Source organism: Pistacia vera, unplaced genomic scaffold (assembly GCF_008641045.1).
Source record: "Pistacia vera cultivar Batoury unplaced genomic scaffold, PisVer_v2 Contig184, whole genome shotgun sequence".
Taxonomy (NCBI): Eukaryota; Viridiplantae; Streptophyta; class Magnoliopsida; order Sapindales; family Anacardiaceae; genus Pistacia; species Pistacia vera.
In genome coordinates, this window is record NW_022195938.1 from 82,520 (window position 1) to 105,631 (window position 23,112).

At 39.8% G+C, this 23,112-nt stretch overlaps 2 protein-coding genes across 2 annotated transcripts; both read left to right on the forward strand.

Moving 5' to 3' along the window:
* Window positions 1-923: 923 nt before the first annotated feature.
* LOC116126800 lies at window positions 924-5,815 on the forward strand. Its single transcript, XM_031412479.1, has 7 exons — window positions 924-1,536; window positions 1,695-1,890; window positions 2,041-3,273; window positions 3,362-3,537; window positions 4,750-4,815; window positions 5,160-5,384; window positions 5,661-5,815. The coding sequence occupies exons 1-7, from the start codon at window positions 924-926 to the stop codon at window positions 5,813-5,815; spliced, it is 2,664 nt and encodes an 887-aa protein (XP_031268339.1).
* A 5,656-nt stretch (window positions 5,816-11,471) lies between these two features.
* Window positions 11,472-12,359, forward strand: LOC116126801. The gene has a single exon (XM_031412480.1). The coding sequence runs from the start codon at window positions 11,472-11,474 to the stop codon at window positions 12,357-12,359; it is 888 nt and encodes a 295-aa protein (XP_031268340.1).
* The last annotated feature ends 10,753 nt before the right edge of the window (window positions 12,360-23,112 follow it).

Here is a 23,112-nt window from a genome sequence, read left to right on the forward strand (position 1 = left end):
GTTTGCCAACGTGAGCCATGGGTTATTATGGGCCACTTTAATGCGGTTAGATTTGCAGGGGAAAAAAAGGGAGGTTCTAATAAATGGAATTCGCAATGTGAAGAGTTTAATGACATGTGTAAGGAAGCTGATATTGATGATCTTAATGCCATTGGTTCATTCTTCACTTGGAATAGCAGAGGAGAGGTCAATAGGAGGATTTGGTGTAAACTTGATCGGGTGATGTGTAATGAGCATTGGAGCAGCAGGTTTCCCAACTCTTTTGCGTCCTTTCTTACTCCAGGCATATCGGACCATTGTCCAATGGTGGTTGATAGTGGGTTGAACTTTCAAGGTAAGAAACCCCCTTTCAAGTTTTTCAACTTTTGGGCAGAGCATGAGGACTTCTTACCTATCGTCGAGAGAGTATGGAGTGTGGAGGTGGAGGGTAACCCCATGTACAGGCTGGTCTCTAAGCAAAAAGCGTTGAAGGTTGAGCTTAAGAGACTAAATAGAAAGGAGTTCTGGAACATTTCGGAAAGAGTGAAATTTGAAAGGGATGATCTGGCCCAAGTCCAAGAAAGGCTTATTGTGGATCCGGTTGATGGTGCTCTTTTGCAAGAGGAGAAACTTAAGGTGGAAAAGATGGTCAAGCTTTCAAAAGCTGAAGAATCATTAGCCAAGCAAAAGTCTAGGGTTAAATGGTTATAGGAAGGGGATGCTAACACTTCTTACTTCTTTAAATCGATTGCTGGATGGAGGAATAGAAATAAGATTATCTCCTTGGAAATTGGAGAAGACTCGGTTACTAGTGATCAAGATAGAATCAAAGAGGAGTTTGTGTCTTTCTACTCAAATCTTTTTGAAGATAAGTGTGCGGGTGTTTCCTATAAGGGCATGGAGGAACTTATCACCCCTGTTATTTTGGAGGAGAGGCCAACTCCATGATTAGTGAGGTTTCCAAAGAAGAGATTCAAGAGACCATGTTTGGAATGAGTAAAGACAAAGTACCGGGGCCAAATGGTTATGGAGCTTTTTTCTTTAAAAAAGCTTGGGATATTGTAGGTCATGATGTTGTTAAAGCGATCCAAAATTTCTTCAAGTCTGGGAAAATGCTTAGAGAGGTGAATTGTGCCATTATTGCGTTAGTCCCAAAGAATGAAAACCCCTCATCTTGTAGTGAGTTTCATCCGATCTTATGTTGTAACACCATCTACAAATGCATCTCCAAGATTATGGCCAATCAAGTTAAAAGAGTTTTGCCTTACTTCGTCAACAAAGCCCAAGGTGCTTTCGTTGTGGGGAGGAAAATTGTGGATAATATCCTTTTGAGCCAAGAACTTCTCCACCACTATGATTGTAAGTCGTCTAAATGGGCTAGATGTGCAATGAAGGTAGACCTTATGAAAGCTTATGATTATGTAAGATGGGATTTCGTTATTAAAGCTCTAGAGCTTCTCGGGTTTCTTTTGAAGTTTACTGGGTGGATAGAGGAGTGCATCAAAACTCCTAAATACTTTGTAGCCGTTAATGGGGAATTATCCGGATTCTTTAGCGGTTTTAGAGGGTTAGGCAGGGAGACCCTATCTCTCCCTATCTTTTTGTGATTGCCATGGAGGTTCTATCAAGGCTTATAAATAAAGTGACGAGGGAACCTTCTTTTAAGCACCATTGGAGGTGCAAAGAGTTAAACCTAAACCATCTTTATGTTGCAGATGATTTAATGATCTTTTGCCACACGGATGAAAACTCTCTTGGCATTGTCAAGAGAGCATTGGATCGTTTCACGTTTTGGGCAGGGTTAGAAGCAAACCCCTCAAAAAACAACATTTCCTACTCTGAGGTGAGTGAGGAGGGCAAACAAGCTCTTTTGCCGATTCTTGGGTATCAAGAAGGAAAGCTTCCAATGAAGTATTTGGGTGTCCCTCTCATAACCAAAAAGCTTTCCTCTTCTGATTGCAAACCTTTGGTGGACAAAATCTTGGCTCACATTCAATCTTGGTGAAGCAAATTCCTCTCCTATGCTGGTCGGGTAATTCTCATTAAATCCATTCTTTTTAGCATTCAAGTTTATTGGTCATTTATTTTCGTGCTCCCTTCAAAGATCCTCAATGAAATTGATGCTACGTTAAGGGCTTTCCTATGGTCTGGGAGTGACATGAAAACCTCAAAGGCCAAAGTTGCATGGGAAAAGGTTTGTGTCCCTGTTGAAGCAGGTGGGTTGGGGATTATGAGAGCTAAGGATTGGAATAAGGCAGCCATGATGAGACATGTTTGGAATCTTAATCAAGTACATAGTGGCTTCGGATGGGTTGAGTGGATCAAAACAACGTACTTGGTGAGGAAGAGCTTTTGGGAGATTCCTATACCTTCGGATGCTTCTTGGGCTTGGAAGAGCATTTTGAAGTTTAGAATGGAAGCTAGAGAGCACATCAAAGCCATCCTCAAAAATGGTCAAGCAACTTATGTTTGGCATGATAATTGGCACCCAAGAGGCCCTCTCAAGGATAGATATGGCAGCCGCATTGTGTATGATTCAAGGCTACATGATCTTGCTAAGGTGTGTGAGATTTGGGATGGGAAAATGTGGAGATGGCCAATGGCTAATTCTTGGGCTTTGATGGGCATGAAGGATTCTATCGACTTTGATCCAAAGGAGGGCGAGGACGTGGTAGTTTGGAAGCCGAATGCATCTGGTAAGTTCTCTATTAAATCGACTTGGGAGGTTACTCGTGTGCACCAACACCAAGTGGAGTGGCATCACCTTGTATGGTGCCCAAAAGCTATTCCACGACACTCCATGATCACGTGGATGGCATATAAGGATCGGCTTCAGACCAGGGACAAACTGATGAGGTATGGAATAGCTTCTAGCAATGTGTGTTGTTTTTGTAATCATGGGCAAGAAACGATCGATCATCTCTTTTTTGCTTGTCCTTTCACCCTAAGGATTTGGAACCCAATCCTTGAGCTCTCTTCTCTTGGGTATGTCACCCAGCCTTGGAATGATTATGTTGAGCACATTGCTAGTAGGTGGAGGAAGAAAAAGCTAAAGTACTCTTTAGGGAAGCTAAGTTTGGGAGCCACTGTTTACTCTATTTGGAGAGAGAGGAATAGCCGGATTTTTGGTGGGGAATGCAAGGATGCCCATACTCTCTACAAATCCATCAAGAATTTGGTGAGGGTGAGGGAGAGGGCTATGGACCTTAGCAAGATCATAAGGAATACCTACAATAGAAGACTTGCAGAGAAATGGGGTCTCCCTATGTCTATTTTTAAAACATCCCATGGGAGGTAATTATATGGTTTGTATTTATGTGATGGGTTTTTTGTTGTGTAAGGGGATTTGGTTATATGATATCCTGGCGGGTGATTGTGCTAGAAGAGGCTACTTTGACAATTGGAAGACTTGGGGTGTTGATCTAGTGCTTTGTCTTTGTGTCATTAACGGGCCCTACCTTGTTAATGTCCATGGTTATGGAATTGCTCTTGATAATGCTTATGCATATGGGTTTTGTGCTCTAATACTTTTGAACCTAACCCAGGGCATGTCCTGTGGTAGGTGGGATTCATTGTATTCTTTAATCTCTGCTTGGTTCCATTCCTTTGATAAGCGGTATGGGAAAAAGAGAAGATTAGGGGTAGACTTAGATAGTATCATTCATTTGCTCCTAACCCAGGGCATGTCTTGAGGTGCATTGGCCGACTCTTAGGCCTTTTGTACATTCTTTCCCCTTTCTATAAAAGCTTACTTACCCAAAAAAAAAAAAAAAAAATACTGATTCTCATTGTTTAATTGCCAACACACAGTCTGATGAGTACATGCTTTGGCACAAACGATTAGGCCATCCTCATTCACAAACTCTGCATCAAATTTTTACTAATTTGCATTTAAAATTTCCATAAAATTTTATGACCTCTGTTAGTTCCAGTGTTACTTACTGTGATGCTAGTCAATTAGGTAAATTACATCAGTCTAGTTTTCTAGCCACTTGTACCTCAGTAGAAGGTTTTAAATACTATGTGCAATTTTTGGATGACTATAGTAGATTCCAGGGTTGTATCCCCTTAAGACCAAAGCTGAAGTCAGATCAGTTTTCATCAAATATCAACATCTTGCTGAAAAGAAATTTGGATGTAAACTCAAAACCCTACAATCTAATCAAGGTGGGGAATACAAAGCCCTTTTACCATACTTAGTTGACTAAGGCATTCAGGTTAGACAATCTTGTGCTTATGTTCACCAACAAAATGGTAAAAGTGAGAGGAAACATATACACATTGTAGAGTATGGTCTTACACTTTTGGTCCATGCATCCATGCCACTACAATACTAGTGGCTAGCCTTTGAAACTGCTATTTACTTAATCAATAGACTGCCTACCCCTATCCTAAATAATGTGTGTCCTTATCAAAAGCTTTTTAACCAAACTCCTATCTATGAAGGCTTAAAAGTCCTTGGTTGCTTATGTTTTCCTTACACTAGGCATTACAATAGGCACAAATTTGATTTTCATACCATAAAGTGTGTTTTTGTTAGTTATAGTTTATTGCACAAAGGTTACAAATGTCTAAAACCTGATGGAACAGTAATTATCATCCCTAGTGTACAATTCAATGAATGGGAATTTCCTTTTGCAGTCAATAATATGTTTTCTTTCCTACACTCAAATCTAAACTCTCCATCTCAGACCAGTGTTGACACTTGTACAAATACACAAATTTTAAATTTCCCTTATGGCTCTAATCCTAGTCATTATCACCCTTCAGCTCCCCTTGATTCACTTGCAGTAATTGACTCTACTAATCAGTCACCTTCAGACAATGCAGCAATTGGTAAGACTTCTCAATTCGTTGTGTCTTCTCCCCACACTATAATAGCTCATACAATTCTAATTACTTCTCCCAATATCTCTTCCAGATTTAATTTTATGTCTAACCCATCTGATTTCCTACTATACCTGATTCTGATCATAAAATATTCACTGATCACAATCAAACCATAGTAGATACTCTCCCTATTATCCCTACAGGTTGCTTTTCCTCACCATGTCAGCTTGTTGTTGATCTCACTTCATCGCAAGTTGCTATTGAACCAAATGACAATTGTCTCGGTAAGACTCTTTGTTCCAATAAATCACCACCATGTTAGCTTGTTGTTGATCTCAATTCATTGCAAGTTGCTGCTGAACCAAATGATAAATCAACATCTGTGAATATTCATCCAATGGTGACCAGATCTAAGTTAGCCGTCCAGTCCCATATTGTTCCTTATAGTCAAACTGGTGATGATAATCATTTTGTACTTCTCATTGGTGGATCTAGCATCACTGAATCTACTGAATCAGAACCTGGTACAGTTTATGAAACTCTCCAGATCAGCAACTGGAAAGCTGCCATGCAGTGTGAGTATGATGCACTTATTTATAGCTAACAACAACTATACTCTTATTGCCTCTACTTCTGACATGAACATAGTGGGGAAAAAATGGGGTTTTTTCGCACAAAATTTAATGCTGATGGAACCCTATAGAAATATAAGGCCCGGTTAGTTATAAAGGGCTTTCAACAGACTCTCGATCTGGATTGCTTTGAGACCTTCTGTCCGGTGATTAAACCAGCTACTATACGTATTGTTCTCACTCTAGTTGTGACATATGGGTGGGATATTTAACAAATAGATGTTAACAATGCGTTTCTTAATGGAGTTTTAACTAAATCAGTCTTCATGAAGCAGCCGCCTGGTTTTGAGAGTTCTGCTTTTCCAGATGTAGTTTGCAAGGTGAACAAAGCATTTTATGGTCTCAAGCAAGCTCCAAGAGCTTGCATTGATTGATTGAAGGTTGCTCTACAACTTAAAGGCTTTCAAAACTTAGTATCAGACTCAAGTTTATTTATCCTTAAACAAGACACTGGTTCCATTTATGTACTAGTGTATGTCGACGACATATTGATCATAGGTTCTGATCAGGTCTTCATTAAGCAATTGATGAAAGATCTTAATGATAATTTTGCCTTAAAGACACTTGGCTCACTCAAATATTTTATGGGCTTGGAAGCAACAAGAGATTCAGCAGGTATTCACTTAAAATGGTCCAAGTATGCTTCAGATTTATTAGTTCGAAGGCACATACATGCTCAACTCCGATGACTATTGGTGTCAAACTTAGCTCAAGTATACTGTAGGAGCACTATAATACTTAACTCTTATAAGACCAAATATTCGTTGCACTGTAAACAAGTTAAGTCAATTCTTACAAACACCTATTGAACTTCAATGGCAAACTTGTAAGAGGGTGCTGAGGTACATTAAAGGTACTCTACACCTTGGCCTTCTTTTTAAACCAGCAAACACTCTTCATGTTAGGTGTGATGTCGATACTGATTAGGGAGGAAGTATAGAGGATCGAAGATCTACCAGTGGCTATTATGCATACTTAGGACCAAACTTAATTCAGTGGAGTTCTAGGAAATAAAAAGTTATTGCTCTTTCCTCCACTGAAGCTGAATACAGAGCCCTTGTTCACACTACCACAGAGATAGCTTGGCTTGAAAAGTGTTTACTGAGCTTGGCCTAACCTTTCACACTATACTAGTAATCTGGTGTGATAATGTTAGTGCTGGTGCACTTGCATCTAATCCCGCATTTCATGCTCGAACCAAACATATTGAGATTGATGGTCATTATGTTTGAGAACAAGTCTTGGCAAAAAATCTAGCCATCCAATATATTCCCTCTAAGCTATAGATTACGGATCTTCTTACTAAAGCCCTTTCAGTTGCTTAGTTCACTGAGTTAAGAGCCAAATTGAATGTGGTGTCACTAGGAAATGTTTGCAAGTAAATGATAGTTGATTCCATACTGATTACTTCTTGCCTTACTTCTAATCTGCTTTGCAACTCATTTAATTGCTCTTCTGCAGTTCTGATAATTGATCCTTGCAGCTCAGATAACTATCTTGCTTTTGATCTAATTTGCAGCTCAAAAAATTGCTCTTCTGCAGTTTTGATAAATTGGTGTCTTGAAGTTCTGATAATTGATCCTTGCAACTCATATAACTATCTTGCTTTTGATATGATTTGTAGCTCATTCAGTTGGTTGATATATTCACCTTGTAGCTCAGATATTTCCTCACTATGTTGCAATTCAGTTGATTGATGTATTCAGCTTGCAGCTTAGATATTTCCTCACTATGTTGCAGTTCAGCCCGGATACTTGACTTTTTTTTAGTTCTGCTATTACAGATTTGAAGTTTTTTTTAGTGAGATATTGCAGCCCAGTCATTTGGCACAATGCAAACAGCGTAATGCAAATAGCTTAGGCAGTGCAAACAGCGCAATGTAAATAGCTTAGGCAGTCCAGTTTGAGGGGCACTGTTGGACAAATGATAAAGTGCCAAAGTCATAGTCATTGAAAGGAAATGTTGTCGTTCTGAAGCATTGAAGCTTAAATAATGAGCACCCAATACGCTGTTGTTTCAAGTGTAAAAGGCTATTGAATGGGAAGAGTATATATGTTAACATTAGCTCCTCTTCTTCGTAATTAACAAGAAACAACTTCAACGAAGATTAGTAAAGTTTTGTGTTTCTCTCAATTTTTTTTTGTTAAGTAAGTAATTATATTTAAAAAAAAAAAAAAAAAGAGAGAAGAATGTACAAAGGCCTGATAAAGGGCGACCAACCTATTTTGGGACATGCCCCAAAATAGGAATCAAAGGAAACAAGCCTGCAAATGGCCATTCACTCTTGGGGTTAATCTGAAACCACAAAAACCAAGAAGAAAGCAAAGAGAACAACAACAATTCCACCTACCATAGGACACCTCCCTAGGTTAGGATCATTAAAAGAAAAACACTCAATTAGTGAACAACAACAAAAAATCGGATGGATTCAAGCTATCTCACTCAATTAGTGAATGAGAGAGAAGGGTACCAATGGATAGCAATTAGATGGTTTCAAGCTATCTCACTCAATTAGTGAACAATAACAAAAAATGGCAGACAACTCTAGCCAAAACAGAAAAGCTCTGGCCAAAGAAGCACCCACACTCCGGTGACCAGCAAGAATCCGGCAGCAACAGGCTACACCACCAACCCAGTCTACATTTCCAGTCAAAACAAAACCACAAACAGCCCCTTTACTCTTACCTCACTTCAACACAAAACAGCAACTCCAAAAAAACGAAAATAAACAAAACAACTCCAGCAACCAGCAAAACTCCAGCCACCCACGTTCTTCCCAATCTAGCCAAGCCAAGAAACAGCCCACACAAACTAGCTCAACCACAACAGCCACCAACAAGCAAAAGAGAGGACAAGAGAGGCCAAGAGAGCAAACAACCAAGGAGCTTGATTTAAACCCAAATAAAACCCCCAAACACAGCAAAGACAGACTGAAACATAGCAAACTAAAAGGTTAACAAAAAAGAAAAACAAAGTGGAGGTTTGTGAAAGAAAATGTGAAAAGAAAAGTAAAGGAAATGATGAAGCTCTCTAGTTAGAGGGACAGGTGGAGTTTAATGGTAAAAGTGGAGGATGAGGGTGGAGAGAGGGGTGGTGGGTGGAGAAGAAAAAATGGAAAGAGGGCTGGTTTCTAATCCTATAGAGAAAAGAGAGCATTTCTCTGACTAACGTGAACAGTTTAGATGACAACCTAAAAACTTTTAATTTGGTTAGAATTATTTTTGTCCTCCATATGTACAGCTATGTAGGATTATGCCTTTTGCATTTTCATTCATGTGTGTTCACAATGGATGTGTGCTTACACACTTACGTTAGACATATGCATGTTTTATTTCATTTTGCATTTTACTTCATGTGTGCGCACACTTTTCTACTATGCTAACATTGCATGCCTGACTCATTTTTCACAAGTTGTGTTTTTATCTTTATCAATTGAGATATTTTTTGTCCATCTATTATGATGTCATGAAGACCACCTATAGGTGTCCCAATATCCTCTTGTGGTCTAGGAAAATAAGTTTCTTCCCTTTTTGGTTGTGGTCCCAAAAAGATTGGTGGAATCTTTTCCATTTTTGAACCAACATATGTCAACCGTTATTTGCTAACTTGGCAAAAGTTGGAGAGCACAAAATTGGCCTTTATCATCTTCATTCTTGCTCATTTGAAAGATAACATTTGATATTATATTTGCTTGTGCTCAGAAATTTTCAGAGAGTATTTTTCCTTAAAGGTTCATACTATGTTAGTGTCAAACACTCATCATCTCTTATCCTTGATTGAATGGCTACTGGAACTTGGTTCCATTGTTGATACTGGAGCATGGCTTTGGCGCGTGAAGCTTGGGTGGAGCTCAAGTGTTCTTTCGGTATCTTCCCGTCGTGAGGAGATCCTTAAAGCAACAAGACATTAGAGATTCAGAGGGTGGTGTTTAGTGTAACTAGAATAAAGAGTTCTCTTTCCTGTAGCTAAAATCAACTTTGAACTATGTCTTATATGACCTTCTCAAAATACATCTCCTAATCCTATAAGAGTACTCATATTTATTTTTCAAATTGATAAAGTTGGTAAACTCTATTCATCATTAGGATACACATTTTTAAAGTGCAACTGAAGTCTTTACCAAGTTGATTAACATCTTGGGGGACGTGGCAAGATGAGTCAGCTCAATCTTAAGCTGACTCATCTTGCCACGTCCCCCAAGATGCCACGTCACTAGCCCTGCCACATCACCAAAAAACATTTTTTCCCTCCACTTCCCAAACCTTCCCAAAGCCATACTTTGCCTCCTAATGGTCATTTTCTTGTGAATTCTTTGAATACAAGTGGGGCTAAGAGTTCTAGTAGGGTGTTTAAGAAGTAGCAAGTTGTGGGTGGAAAAGAGATTGATAAGGTTGGTGTGGAAATGTGTGATGGGAATGTGCTGGTTGATTCAAAGGTGCCTCCAATTATGATGCATGGCGAGAAATCGGTGAGTGGAGGTGGGACTTTAGAGGAAAAGGTGGATGGGGAATTAAAGCCTGTTGGTATTGCATCCTGGAGAAAACTTTTTGTTTCGAAATCCAGTGCTCCCATGTATTATTTTGCACCGAAAATCCTTGATGATGGGAGGAAGATAAGGGTTATACCTCCTAAAAAGGTTGCTGATTTAGGGAGGGACAAATGGGGAAATTGTCTCGTTGGTTTCTTCCTTGGTAGAAGGTTGCCATTCTCTCTTGTGAAGGGTTTTATCGATAGGAATTGGAAGTGCTTCGGCAAGGTTGGTGTTGTCTCAAACGGGGTTAGGGGCTTTATTCTGAAATTTGATAATGAGAGCTCCATAGATGAGGCCTTGGAAGGAGGCCCTTGGCATATTAGGGGCCAGCCCCTTTACCTCAAAAAATGGCATCCGAATTTAAAAAAGGCAAGTGAAGGCAATAGTAGTGTGTCGATTTGGGTCAAATTTAGTGGAGTTCCGTTGGAGTTTTGGACAACTAAAGGGTTGAGCTATGTTGCGAGCGCTATTGGGAAACCTCTCTACATGGATAACACACGGATGCGGGGGATAGATTGGAGTATGCAAGAGTTTGTGTTGAAATTGACAGAGCTTCTTCATTCTCGAATTCAGTGGAACTAGGCCTCCCGAATGGTGATTGTGTAAACATAGGGGTGGAGTATTCTTGGAAACTGAGGGCCTGCCTTTTGTGTAGAACTTTTGGGCACAATTTGAAGGAATGTCACTTGGCCCCTAGATTTGAGAAGGAAAGCGCCAAGAACAAGAACTTGAATATTACTCAAGAATGGCAAATGGTGACTAAGAGGAAGGAGAATGTGTCAAAGGATGTGGTTATGCAAGTGGAGAATGTGGGCGAGAGCTCTAGCCGCAAAAAAAAGCAGCCTATTAATGAGTCTAGAGTCACGGTTAGTAAAACAAAACCCTCCACTAATCAATTTGTGGTTCTTAGTTCGGGCAATAGGCTGGATAATGGGGAACTAGGTGGCAAAGAGGGTAGTGAGAATGTCAAAGACAGGTTTGGAAAAGATAAGGATGAAATGAGTGGGGTAAATGATCCTAGCGGTGCTGATTTTAACAGGGGTAATAATCGAGGTGCGTGTGATGATTGGGGTAAGTGTGTTAAGGGGAATGAATAGGGTGAGTGTCCTTAACATAGAAGAGAGGAGATTGGAAGTAAGCAAAATGTTGAATGCTCTAAGTGCTGGTGACAACGGCGGAGAAGTAACCCCACCTAGGGGTCACTTGGTGGAAAACAATAAGGGGTGTGAAATGGGGTCTACTTTACAGCTATTGTGAGATTCGGAAATTTGATTCAAGTAGATGAAAAAGGAAGGTCTTAAGGAGGGGAACATAAGTCTTTCTAAAAGCCAAAGGAGGAGATTAGCCAAGAAGGCGAGAGAAGTTCCTAGCACCCAGCCGCCCCATGATTAAGCTTGCTTCGTGGAATGTAAGGGGTCTTAATTCCCCGTTGAAACAAAAAGAGGTTTGTCTATGGCTCTAATGGTCCGCTGGAAAGGAAAGAGTTATGGAGAGACTTGATGGGTAAAGCTCAAGATTTTGAGGAAATACCATGGGTGATTATGGGTGATTTCAATGCAATGAGATTCGAGCGTGAAAAAATTGGGGAATCTTATAGGTGGAGAAATTATGTTCCGGACTTGAATAATATGTGTAATGAGACTAGGCTTGAGGACCTTCGATTTATGGGTAATTTTTTCACTTGGAGTAATATGAGAGAAGGGGAATATATGATTACTACTAAGGTTGATCGAGCTCTTGTGAATGAAAAGTGGGGCAGTGTATTTAGTAATTCCATAGCCAATTTCCTTCCCCCAAGCATTTCGGACCATTCTCCTTGTATTGTTGAGTGTGGGGTTATGTCTTCACCTAGGAAAATCCCATTTCGGTTCTTCAACTTTTGGGCTCACCATGATAATTTCCTTAGCATTGTTAGCAAGGCTTGGGAAGAAGAAGTTAGGGGTACCCCTATGTATCAATTGGTTACTAAACTGAAGAGAGTCAAAGAAGCATTAAAAGTGTTTAACAAGATGGAGTTTGGGAATATCTCGGCTAGAGTTATTGAAGCTAGAGAAAACCTCCTAAGGGTCCAGCATGCTCTTGCCTCTAATCCTCTTGAAGAGAACCTTATTCTTGAGGAAAAAGCCAAAGCTTTTAATTTTAAATCTTTAAGTCGAGCTGAGGAGTCTTTAGCTAGGCAAAAATCTAGAGTGCAATGGCTTAGAGAGGGTGACCAAAACACAAGCTACTTCTTCAAGTGTGTGAATGGCCGAAAGAATAGAAATAGAATCACCAAGCTTAAGAGTGATAACGGCATGGTTATTGAAGACCCTTTGAGCATTAAGGAGGAAATTGTCAGCCACATTAAAAGAGTATTTGAGGAGCCGATGGGTGTGAAGGACTATTGAGGTTTACAGGAACTTATTGAACCTTGCATCACTAGTGATATGGCTAATAGGATGACTACCGAATTGATGGATGAGGAAATCAAGAACACTCTGTTCTTTTTTTTTTTTTGGGCAATAACAAAGCTCCTAGACCAGATGGTTTTGGTGCCTATTTCTTCAAGAAAGCTTGGGATGTGGTGGGCAAAGATATGGCTATGGCTATTAAAGACTTCTTCAAAGAGGGCAAGCTTTTTAGGGAGGTAAATTGTACTTCAATTGCTCTTATTCCCAAGTGTGATAATGCTTCTTTGTGTAAGGACTACATGCCCATTTCTTGCTACAACATTATGTATAAATGTATCACCAAAATCATTGCAAATAGAATTAAGAGTGCTTTACCTCTCTTCATTGACCTGGCACAAGCAACTTTTTTTGGTGATAGGAGAATAGGAGATAATATCCTGTTATGCCAAGAACTGGTGCACAACTACAATCGAGCTTCGGCCAAGGAGAAAAGGTGTGCTTTGAAAGTTGATTTAATGAAGGCTTATGACTCGGTTAATTGGGAGTTTCACTTACAAGTCCTTAAGAATTTTGGATTCCCGAGTGTACTTGTCAATTAGATATCCCAATGCATCACTACTCCTAGGTTCTCGGTGGTCATCAATGGGGAGCTGGTTGGTTTCTTTGGGAGCTCTAGAGGGCTAAGACAAGGGGATCCGTTATCCCCTTACTTGTTTGTTATTGCTATAGAGGTTCTCTCTAGGCTCTTGAATAGAGTGGCAGCTAGTCCGAACTTTAGTTTTCATTGGAGATGCAAGAAAATGGTGCTGACTCATCTTTGTTTCGCGGACGATCTCATGCTTTTTTGTAAAGCTGAAGGTACTTCTTTATCTCTCCTTAAGAATGCTTTAAGTACCTTTGAAAGTTGGTCAGCATTGAATGCTAATCCGGATAAGAGCAATATCTTCCTTTCTGGTGTGAATGACAATGAGAAGATGGAACTCTTAAGTTTGATAGGTTTTACCAAGGCTACTCTACCCATAAAATACTTAGGTGTACCCCTTATTACCTCTAAGTTAACCTTTAGGGATTGCTAACCTCTCTTGGATAAAATCTTGGCTTGGGTTACCTCCTGGAGAAGTAGGTTTTTATCCTATGCGGGAGGATTATTTTAATTAAGTCAATTCTTTGGAGTATCCAGATTTATTGGTCGTCTCTCTTTATTCTTCCATCCAAAATTCAGAAGGAAATTGATGCTAGGTTGAGAGCTTTTCTTTGGTCCGGAGTTGATATGAATAGACACAAAGCTAGAATAGCTTGGGAGGAGGTATGTGTACCCAAAAATGAGGGCAGGCTTGGGTTTATGAAATGTAAGGAATAGAACCTTGCCACTTCTTTAAGACATATTTGGAACCTGTGCAATCATAGAAACCATAGTTTGTGGGTCTCTTGGGTTCGAATTCATCTTTTGAGAAATAGAAGCATTTGGGACATCAGCATTCCCCAAAATTGTACATGGTCATGGAGACATATCCTAAAAAATAGGGAAATGGCTAGAAATAATATCAAATGTCGCATTGGCAATGGTAACACCACCTCTCTTTGGTTTGATAACTGGCACCCGAACAGTCCCCTTGTTTGCGTCTATAGGGAAAGGATTATTTATGATGCAGGGATTGCTAAAAATGCTAAGGTGAGTTCTGTGATTGATGGATGCAATTGGAAGTGGCCAAGTGCCAATTCTTGGGCTCTTATTAATATGAGGAATTCTGTGAATTTCACACCTTCCAATGTTGACGACAAGATTTGTTGGATACCCTCACCTTTTTGGGATTTCTCTACCAAATCGGCTTTGGAGGCTATTAGAGGAAGAAGAGCAAAAGTTGAGTGGTGTGACTTGGTGTGGTTCTCAAAGGCTATCCCAAGATACTCTATGATTTTATGGATGGCTATTAAGGAGAGATTACCTACAAAGGAAAGGTTGATGAGGTATGGGGCTACTACGAACGCTCATTGTTGCCTTTGTAACTCATCTATGGAATCTCTTGACCAATTATTTTTTGTATGCCCTTTTTGTAAGTCTATTTGGAGTAAAATCCTTATGCTTGCTGACCTTGGCTATGTGGTTAGACCCTGGCATGATTACATCCCCCATTTGGCAAGGAAATGGAAAGGTAAGAGCCTAAAATCACTTTGGGTAGGCTTTGTTTAGGGGTTACGGTTTATTGGATTTGGAAGGGGCAGAATTTGCGGATTTTTAGGGGTGACTATAAGGATTCCTTCACCATAATTGATGTTATCAAAAGTGTTGTGCGAGACAAAGCTATGGATCTTAGAAATGTCAAAGTATCCTATAGCAATAAGAAGTTGGCGACTGATTAGGGCCTCCCTAGATCTATTTTCAAAGATGTTCCTCAAGTTCCCGACACCGTTTGAAGACTGGATTATGGAGCGTTACGCAGAATGGTTTTTGCTTGGTTGTGTTTTTATCATTTGTAACGAGTTTGATATTGTGTTTTTCTTTTAATGATCCTAACCTAGGGAGGTGTCCTATGGTAGGTGGAATTGTTGTTGTTCTCTTTGCTTTCTTTTTGGTTTTTGTGGTTTAAGATTAACACTAAGAGTGAATGGCCGTTTGTAGGCTTGTTTCCTTTGATTCCTATTTTGGGGCATGTCTCAAAATAGGCTGGTCGCCCTTTATTAGGCCTTTGTACATTCTTCTCTTTTTTTAATATAATTACTTAAAAAAAAAAAAATAGTTATCAAGTTAATGCATAAATCAACATCCATAAGCGGTAAATATAAAGCATACCAGCATAAACATGGTTCGGCTAAAACCACTCTTAGGCTACATCTATGTGACCTCGTCTAGATCAAAGCAAATCCACTAAACAACAAACATTACAAGATATAGTTCAAAGTTGATTTTATCTACAACAAGGAGAACTCCTTGTTTTAGTTACACTGAACACCACCCTTTGAATCTCTAATGTCTTGTTGCTCCAAGGACTTCTTCACATTGGGAACACACCCGAAGAACGCTTGAGCTCCACCCAAGCGTCACATGCCAAAGCCACACTAAAACATCAACAATGGAACCAAGTTCCAATTACCATTCAACAAGGATAAGAGATGATGAGTGTTTGGCACAAAAACATAGTATGAGCCTTCTAAGGAAAAGTACTCTCTGAAAAATTCAGAGCACAAGCAAATAAAATATCAAAGGTTAGCTCAAAATATGCTAGAATAAAGATAATATAATGGAGTTTATCTTTTTTTTTATTGCACCTTCATAACGTTGCCGAGCCTTTTCACTAACAAACCTATTGTCTACTTGTTTCCCTTTCCCTTTACCTCTAGAAGCCATTTTGAGCGGCATTTTTGGATTTCACTGTGAATGCTCAAATCTACCCCCAAACTAAGAATTCAACCTGACAATTTAACGCTAATGCCCTTACTACTGACCACAATCACTCCTGAATGTACACCAAAGTTTTTAAATTTTGCAAGTACACCCCCGAATTCACTACTCTTTCAAACTCAATCAAAACAACTCCAAATCTAAAACCCAACTTCCTCAACGACCCACAAATCAAACTCTACACTCCTTTAATCAAATATCAAACCACAAACTTCACCAAAATTCACAACTCAACATATTCAATCAATATCTCAAATTCAAAACACTTACAATCAAAATTGATCAATTTAAAGGCTGGAGAACTCGAAATCTTACCAATCCCAAGATGAATGCACCACCAATCTCATCAATTTTGGCCTAGATTGCAAGATCCCCCTTTTTTTTTTTTTTTAAACCTAGGTTTCCAAAATTTTCTTCAAATTTTCGCAAAAATCCTTGGCAAAATGAGTTGATTTAGTGTTTGTGAGGGTTAAGGAGTTAGGTATAGGGATGAAAATTCACTAGAGAAACTCTAGATTAAAGGTGGAAGTGTTTGGCTCTTGGATGTGTTTTGAAACTTTTCGCGAAAATGAAAAGTCATGTTAGGTATTTATAGAAAGCAGTTGTCGCCGCGGCAAAGTTCTTTGTTCAATATGCAAAACCCAGTCGATGCGACGACAAAAAATTCCAGTATGTATAGCGCCGCGGCAAAATTTCCTTAGCATAATCCGCAATACCATTGATGCCGCGGTGAAGAAAATTTTCTCGCCAGGGTGAAAAATTCCAAAGAGGACAAATCCGCGGCGAAGTCTGGAACTTTTCGAATCTTTTTCTTGCACAGTGTACATCACCGCGGCGAAAAATGGAAATTTCCACTTTTTCGCCATATTTCGATCATTCACCTAAAACACCCGAAAACACATAAAATTAAAATTATTCTAAATCATAAAACAACTAAACAAATTCAAAAACAACAACAAACAAATGAAAACGCTTGGGTTGCCTCCTAAGAAGCGCTTGTTTATAGTTAGAAGCTCAATTTTCTCAAGTCATCATTTCGGGATGTCAAGTTGAACAGGAAGTGACTTGCAACTCATCACCCCATCAATGTATGCCTTCAATATCTTTCCATTGACCTTAAATGTGCCCTTTTCTTCATGTGAAACCTTCACCGCCCCGTATGGGCAAACTTTTGTAACTATGAAAGGTCCAGACCATCTAGACTTAAGTTTTCCAGGGAAGAGTCTAAGTCTAGAATTATACAACAAAACTTTCTGACCCACTTCAAAGTTCTTCTTCCTTATATGCTTGTCATGCCACATCTTAGTCTTTTCTTTGTAAATCCGGGCATTCTGATATGCTTAATGATGAAACTCATCAAGTTCATTCAATTTTAGCATCCTTTCCTCCCCAACAGATTGTAAATCCATGTTTAGCTGCTTGACTGCCCAATATGCCTTACGCTCAAGTTCCACCGGCAAGTGACATGCCTTCCCATATACTAACCTAAATGGAGGCATACCAATCGGAGTCTTGAATGTAGTGCGGTATGCCTATAATGCATCATCTAACTTCCGTGACCAATCCTTCTTGGATGCATTAACTGTCTTCTCTAAAATTCTTTTAAGTTCTCTGTTCGACAGTTCCACTTGCCCGCTGGTTAGAGGATGGTATGGTGTAGTCACTCTATGTTTCACTCCATATTTTCCCAATAACACGTCAAATTGCCTATTGCAAAAATGAAACCCCCCATCACTGATGATTGCCCGTGGTACTCAAAATCTTGAGAAAATGTTATTCCTCACAAAGTTAACCACCACTTTGGCATCATTGGATGGCAATGCAACTGCTTCCACCCATTTCAAAACATAATCCACCGCCACCAAAATGTACATATTCCTATAAGAATTTGGGAAAGGACCCATGAAGTCAATTCCCCACACATCAAACAGTTCAACAACTATGATGTTATTGAATGACATCTCATCTTTCCTTGAAATATTTCCACTTCGTTGGCATTAATCACATTCCTGAACCACCTGGAAGGCATCCTTGAATAGGGTTGGCCAATAAAATCCAGATTGAAAGACTTTGCCTAGTGTCCTAGTTCCTCCAAAATGACCACCCACTTCCCTCTCATGGCAATGTCGTAGAATACTTTCCATCTCCTCCTCCGAGACACACCTACGTATCATTTGATCAGCATAGTGTCTATACAGAAATGGTTCTTCCCAGAAATAATACTTCAAGTCAAAGAAAAACTTCCTCTTTAGCTGGAAGGTCATGCCATTTGGGAGCACTCTCTCATCAATTTCTCATCCAAGAAGGTCACTTTGATTTGTGTTTCCTCTTCGCTTCCTTGGGTTGGTCATTCAATCCTTGACAAATGATCCACCACCACATTTTCTGACCCCTTTTTATCTCGGATCTCCAACTCAAACTCCTGTAGTAATAGCATCCATCTTATCAGCCGAGGTTTTGCTTCTTGCTTTGCCAACAGATGCTTGAGTGCCGAATGATCCATGTAGACTATCACCTTAGCACCTAGCAAATAAGAACAAAATTTGTCAAATGCAAAAACCACAGCTAATAGCTCTTTTTCAGTGGAAATGAAAATGTGAAAAGAAAAGTAAAGGAAATGATGAAGCTCTCTGGTTAGAGGGACAGGTGAAGTTTAATGGTAAAAGTGGAGGATGAAGGATGAGGGTGGAGAAGAAAAAACGGAAAGAGGGCTAGTTTCTAATCCTAGAGAGAAGAGAGAGCAGTTTCCCCAATGGTAATTTCATCATCTTATAATCTATAATTTAACCTTAAACTTTCAAAATAAAAGAATAAAAAAATAAATTATATTAGTATTACTTGACAAATTGAGAAAAAAAGGGATTTGTTGGCTTCATAAATGGGAGAAAACTAAATTTGTGTGGATAAAGAATAGAAATTTAGAAGAAAAAAAAATTGAAACATAAGTTGTTGAATGGGAAGTAGAGAAAGAGGGGTTTAGTTGTGACAGCCCAAGAAGAAAAATGAGAGTTTAACTTATTTGATGGATTAAAGTTATTTTGTAATTTACTTTTCATTTAGAGGCAAATTTGTAAAACTAGTAAAAAAATTTCAAAATTTAAGGAGGGTCAATTGACCCTCCCTCCTTGATCCCCCTCCCTCTGTCCGTGCCTACATAAATGTGTTGAGTTGAAAACATTTTAATCCTTGGGTTCGTTCAAAGTATTAATTTGGCTTTTAGATTCTAAAAAGTGACACTATCAATAAAAACGTTTCAACGTAGTTACATCTATACCCTTATCATTAATGTTGATACAGAAATCTACACCAACCAAAGAATTCTGATCAACCTTGACGACATCGGAATGGATGTGCTCGTGATTATGGATAATCAGCGATTGACAAGTATTGAATGCAATAAAGTAAATGGCAATGAGAGGTTTTAAAGTAGTTCGATGAGGTAAACTCTTAAGCCTACGTCCACTGCTTTTTGTATTTGCTGTAAGAGCGAACAATGAGAATTCTGTGAAAATTTTGTAACCCCTTTTCCATCATTTGAGGGGGTTTATATACAAGGTTTGTACAAAGGAAAGAACGAAAATAAAGGGATTCCAATTGATCTGAACTGCAATTCCGATATTCTCACGATTGGGCACTGTGATTACATAAAGATTGTTGTTGATCAAGTCATTCCTATGATCTCTGGGATATGAAGTTATCTGGGAATTAATTGAATGATCATTTAGGTTGTTCGCGACGGCTTGTTGTGTGGTGCGAGCTATCTTGGGTGCCTGAACTGAAAATGAGTTTTTTGGGCTTTGACACATGTTCGCTTTTGCTTTACATACCCAAAAGGGAGTTTGATTCACCCGCGTGCTCCTCAATCCTTGGGGATTCAACACCTGAGGACTTCGAGGAAATCATTGCGCGAAGCTTGGACCCTGATGTGGCAGGTTCTTTCGATCATGCCTTAATATAGTTGGCTCAATCCAGGTGGTCTCCAATTCATAGGCTGTGATGAGAGCCACAATCCTTGATATCGTTGGGGATTTGGAGTGCATAAGAACAGTTTATGTACCGCAACTTAATTTGATGGTTTCGGGGGACTTTTCTTTAAAGAATCCCCTGCCCAGATAGGTGGCAATCTTTGAGACCCTCCTAAGATGTGGGGTATCCATTCCCCCTCATCATTTTATTGACAACATGCAAAAGCGGTTCGACATTGTTCTTCTCCAGCTATCCGCAAATTCGTATGTAATTATCATTGCTCTATACATAGCATATATGATCACTGAATTGGCTGAGCCATCCATCGAGGAGCTTGTCCATCGTATAGGCTTAAGAAAGGGCAAGACTAGATATGCTACCTTTCCAAGGTGAGGAAGGTACGTTTCAACGGGCTGGTCAATGTCCCAAAGAAGGTCCTGCACTAGGACTTACAATTTTTCTTCTACGAAGCCCAAGAGACCAGTACCTTCGCTTCAGAAGCGAGTAAGACTTCGAATTTCCGTGCATGCGAGGATCACTTTTGAGCTTTGTGTTCTAGCTAACTGAGTTGCTTTGTTTTGCATTTAATGTTGAACAGAACTATCTCCCTACAGTAAGCTTGTAGAGGCTCTAGTATTTCAATGACCTTCCTGATGGATAGCATAATGTTTAACGAGATCATTACGCTCCCTCACCTACGAGCATAAGGCTTTTATCAAGATGACACCAGATTTCTTACAATTTTGGAGAAAGGTTAAGTTATTGTTTAATCACACTTTTTTCCTGCGTGGATAAGTCACTCACTATTTGTTACTTTTATGCAAAGATAAGGGCCGAGAAACCGAAAGGCCCCAAAAAGAAGATGGCAGTTTCGGCGACTGCTTTGGCAACAAAGCAACCCGCTAACATCGCCGACGTGAAACGCAGCGGCAGCGAGCTTGGGGAAGGCCTAAGCGTGAAAAAACCCACGATTGCCCTCAAGGCAGTTGGCGAGAAGAATGTCTCTGAGCCCTAAAAGGGGCCGGTAAAGAAAACACCCAAGCTAATTAGAGGCTCGAGAAAACAAAGGACACCCGAGCTGTCGTCTCTCCAGCTAAAGAACCATCTCTTCTTGTCGGTGACAAGCTCCTTGGATCGGTGATGATGATCCCCTTCCTCCCCCAGCTACCAAAAACATCATCATTATTTTTTTTTTTTTTTTTTTTGTTTAAGAATGCAATAGAATTCTATCAATGAAAAGAAAATTTTTCAACATGTCCTCATCGAGTAAAGATTGTTGTATTTCTGTGGAGTTATTTCATTTGTCCTAGTTGGACTTGTAATAAAAGATCCGAATTCGCTCTAAGTTATGCGTAACTCGCTTCTTGAAGAGCCTTTTTGGTTGTGTGCAAGGAAATCTTTTGCGACAAGCAACTTCAATTCCGAATCAGTTGTCCATTTCAAGTTTTGGTTGCCAGCAAGGTCGATTTCCTTTGACGCGTTTTTTCTCGAATTTTTTCAAGTTTAACTTCGTCGATTTAGGATGTTTCATCCCTAAAGAGTTGGATTTTGGTGTGGCTTTTTCAGATAAGCTGCCTTTTACGGACTCTTGACTTCGAGTTTTCTTTTTGGAATACCATCACATAGGTCGCGATTTTTGAAGCGATGAATAAACGTTAAACAAACTAAGAACACTAACAATGAAAAATCATGAATAATACCTCTTTTATTGATCAAGCGCTTTGGTCGTGAGTGACCTTACAACGAATAAAAAGAGAAACATAAGTGGAACCCGAGCTGCTTACTGGTAATACCTTCGTAAATGCTAAGCATTCCAAGCTCACAGTATCGCTTCGCCATTGAGGCGTTCCAAGTGAAAAGATCCTAGAGCGAGTTTTTCTAAGATCCTAAAAGGACCTTCCCATTTGGGTCCAAGAGCCTTCAAGTTCGGGTTTTGTGTACCCTGAACGACCTTTTTGAGAACCAGGTCACCCACTTCAAGATCTCTGTTTTTTACTTTGGTTTTGAAATATCGTTTGGCTTGCTGCTGATATGAGGCGAGCCTTTATTTAGACTTGGGCTGATGCTCTTCAATTAGATCTAGCCTCAGGTAGAGAAGGTCTTCATTTATTTCCTCATTGAAGACTTCCTTTTGGAACGAACTGATTCCCACTCAACCGGGGCTATTACTTCACACCCGTATGATAAATAGAAGGGGGTTTCACTTGTCAAACTCCTAGCTGTTGTTCAGTAAGACCACAATGCTTTAGGCAATTCTTTGGCCCATCTTCTCTTCAAGGTGTCAAGCTTCTTTTTAATAGTGTGTTTAATGACTTTTTTTATGACCTCCACTTAACCGTTGGCTTGAGGTCAGTAAACAGCGGTGAAGCTCTTCTTAACACCGAGTTGTTCACAAAAAGATCTAAAGACTTCACTATCAAACTATTTTCTGTTGTCGATTATTATAGTGTGGGGGATTCCAAACCGACAAATATTGTTTTTATAGACGAAGTCGTTCAGCTTGTTCGATGTGACAGTAGCCAAGGGCTTAGCCTCTACCCACTTGGTGAAGTAGTCAATAGCAACCACTACAAACTTGACACCCCCATTTCCTTGAGGCAAAATGCCGATCAGGTCAATGCCCCAAATCGCGAATGGCTAGGGGCTTGTTAGAGTAGTCATTTTTTAGGTGGAGCTCATGGAATATCTACAAACCTCTGGCACCTATCACACCTGCACACATAGTCTGTCGCATTGTCGAAAACCATAAGCTAATGATACCCCTAGCGAAGTAGTTTGTAGGCTAGAGATCTACCTCCTGCATGATTTCCACAAATTCCCTCATAGATCTCCCTTAGAAGCGGTACATTGAATCCACGTTTGTATAATTTATCATTGACGAGTTTGTATCGGGCTGCCTTTGTACGAAGTGTCCTAGCTTTAATTCTCTCCTCTAGTAGTGTACCATCTCTTAGGTGGGCAATGATTGCGTCCATCCAACTGTATCTTTGACTCGTTGCTAAAACTGGCCCTTGTGAGGCAGAGACACTCGGTCTTGGGAGGGACTTAACTAGGATAGAATTGGCTTTCTCCTGGCTCATTGCAAAGGCTAAGCAGGCTAATACATCCTTGGGATCTGGTGAATTGTGAAGGATCTGAACTACATGAGCTCAATTTTCACTAGTTGGAGGTAAGACGCCATCATGTCTTCCTTTGATTGATATTCTCTGATAATCTGGTGGACTACGAGCTATGAGTCACTGTAAATCTTAATGGACTCTGCCCCTATTTCTTTTGTGAGGCGGATCCCTACAAGCAATGCCTCATACTCAGCCTCGTTGTTGGAGGCAGGGAACCCAAATCTTACTACTGCTCTGATCAGGTTTCCCCCTGGATTTTCGAGCA

Coding starts and splice junctions, on each gene's coding strand:
- LOC116126800 (XM_031412479.1), top strand. CDS start 924: ATGATTAGTGAGGTTTCCAAAGAAGAGATTCAAGAGACCATGTTTGGA. Junction 3,538..4,749: donor AACCCAGGGCATGTCCTGTG/GTAGGTGGGATT, acceptor ATCACCCTTCAG/CTCCCCTTGATTCACTTGCA. Junction 5,385..5,660: donor CTGGAAAGCTGCCATGCAGT/GTGAGTATGATG, acceptor TTTAACAAATAG/ATGTTAACAATGCGTTTCTT.
- LOC116126801 (XM_031412480.1), top strand. CDS start 11,472: ATGGGTAAAGCTCAAGATTTTGAGGAAATACCATGGGTGATTATGGGT.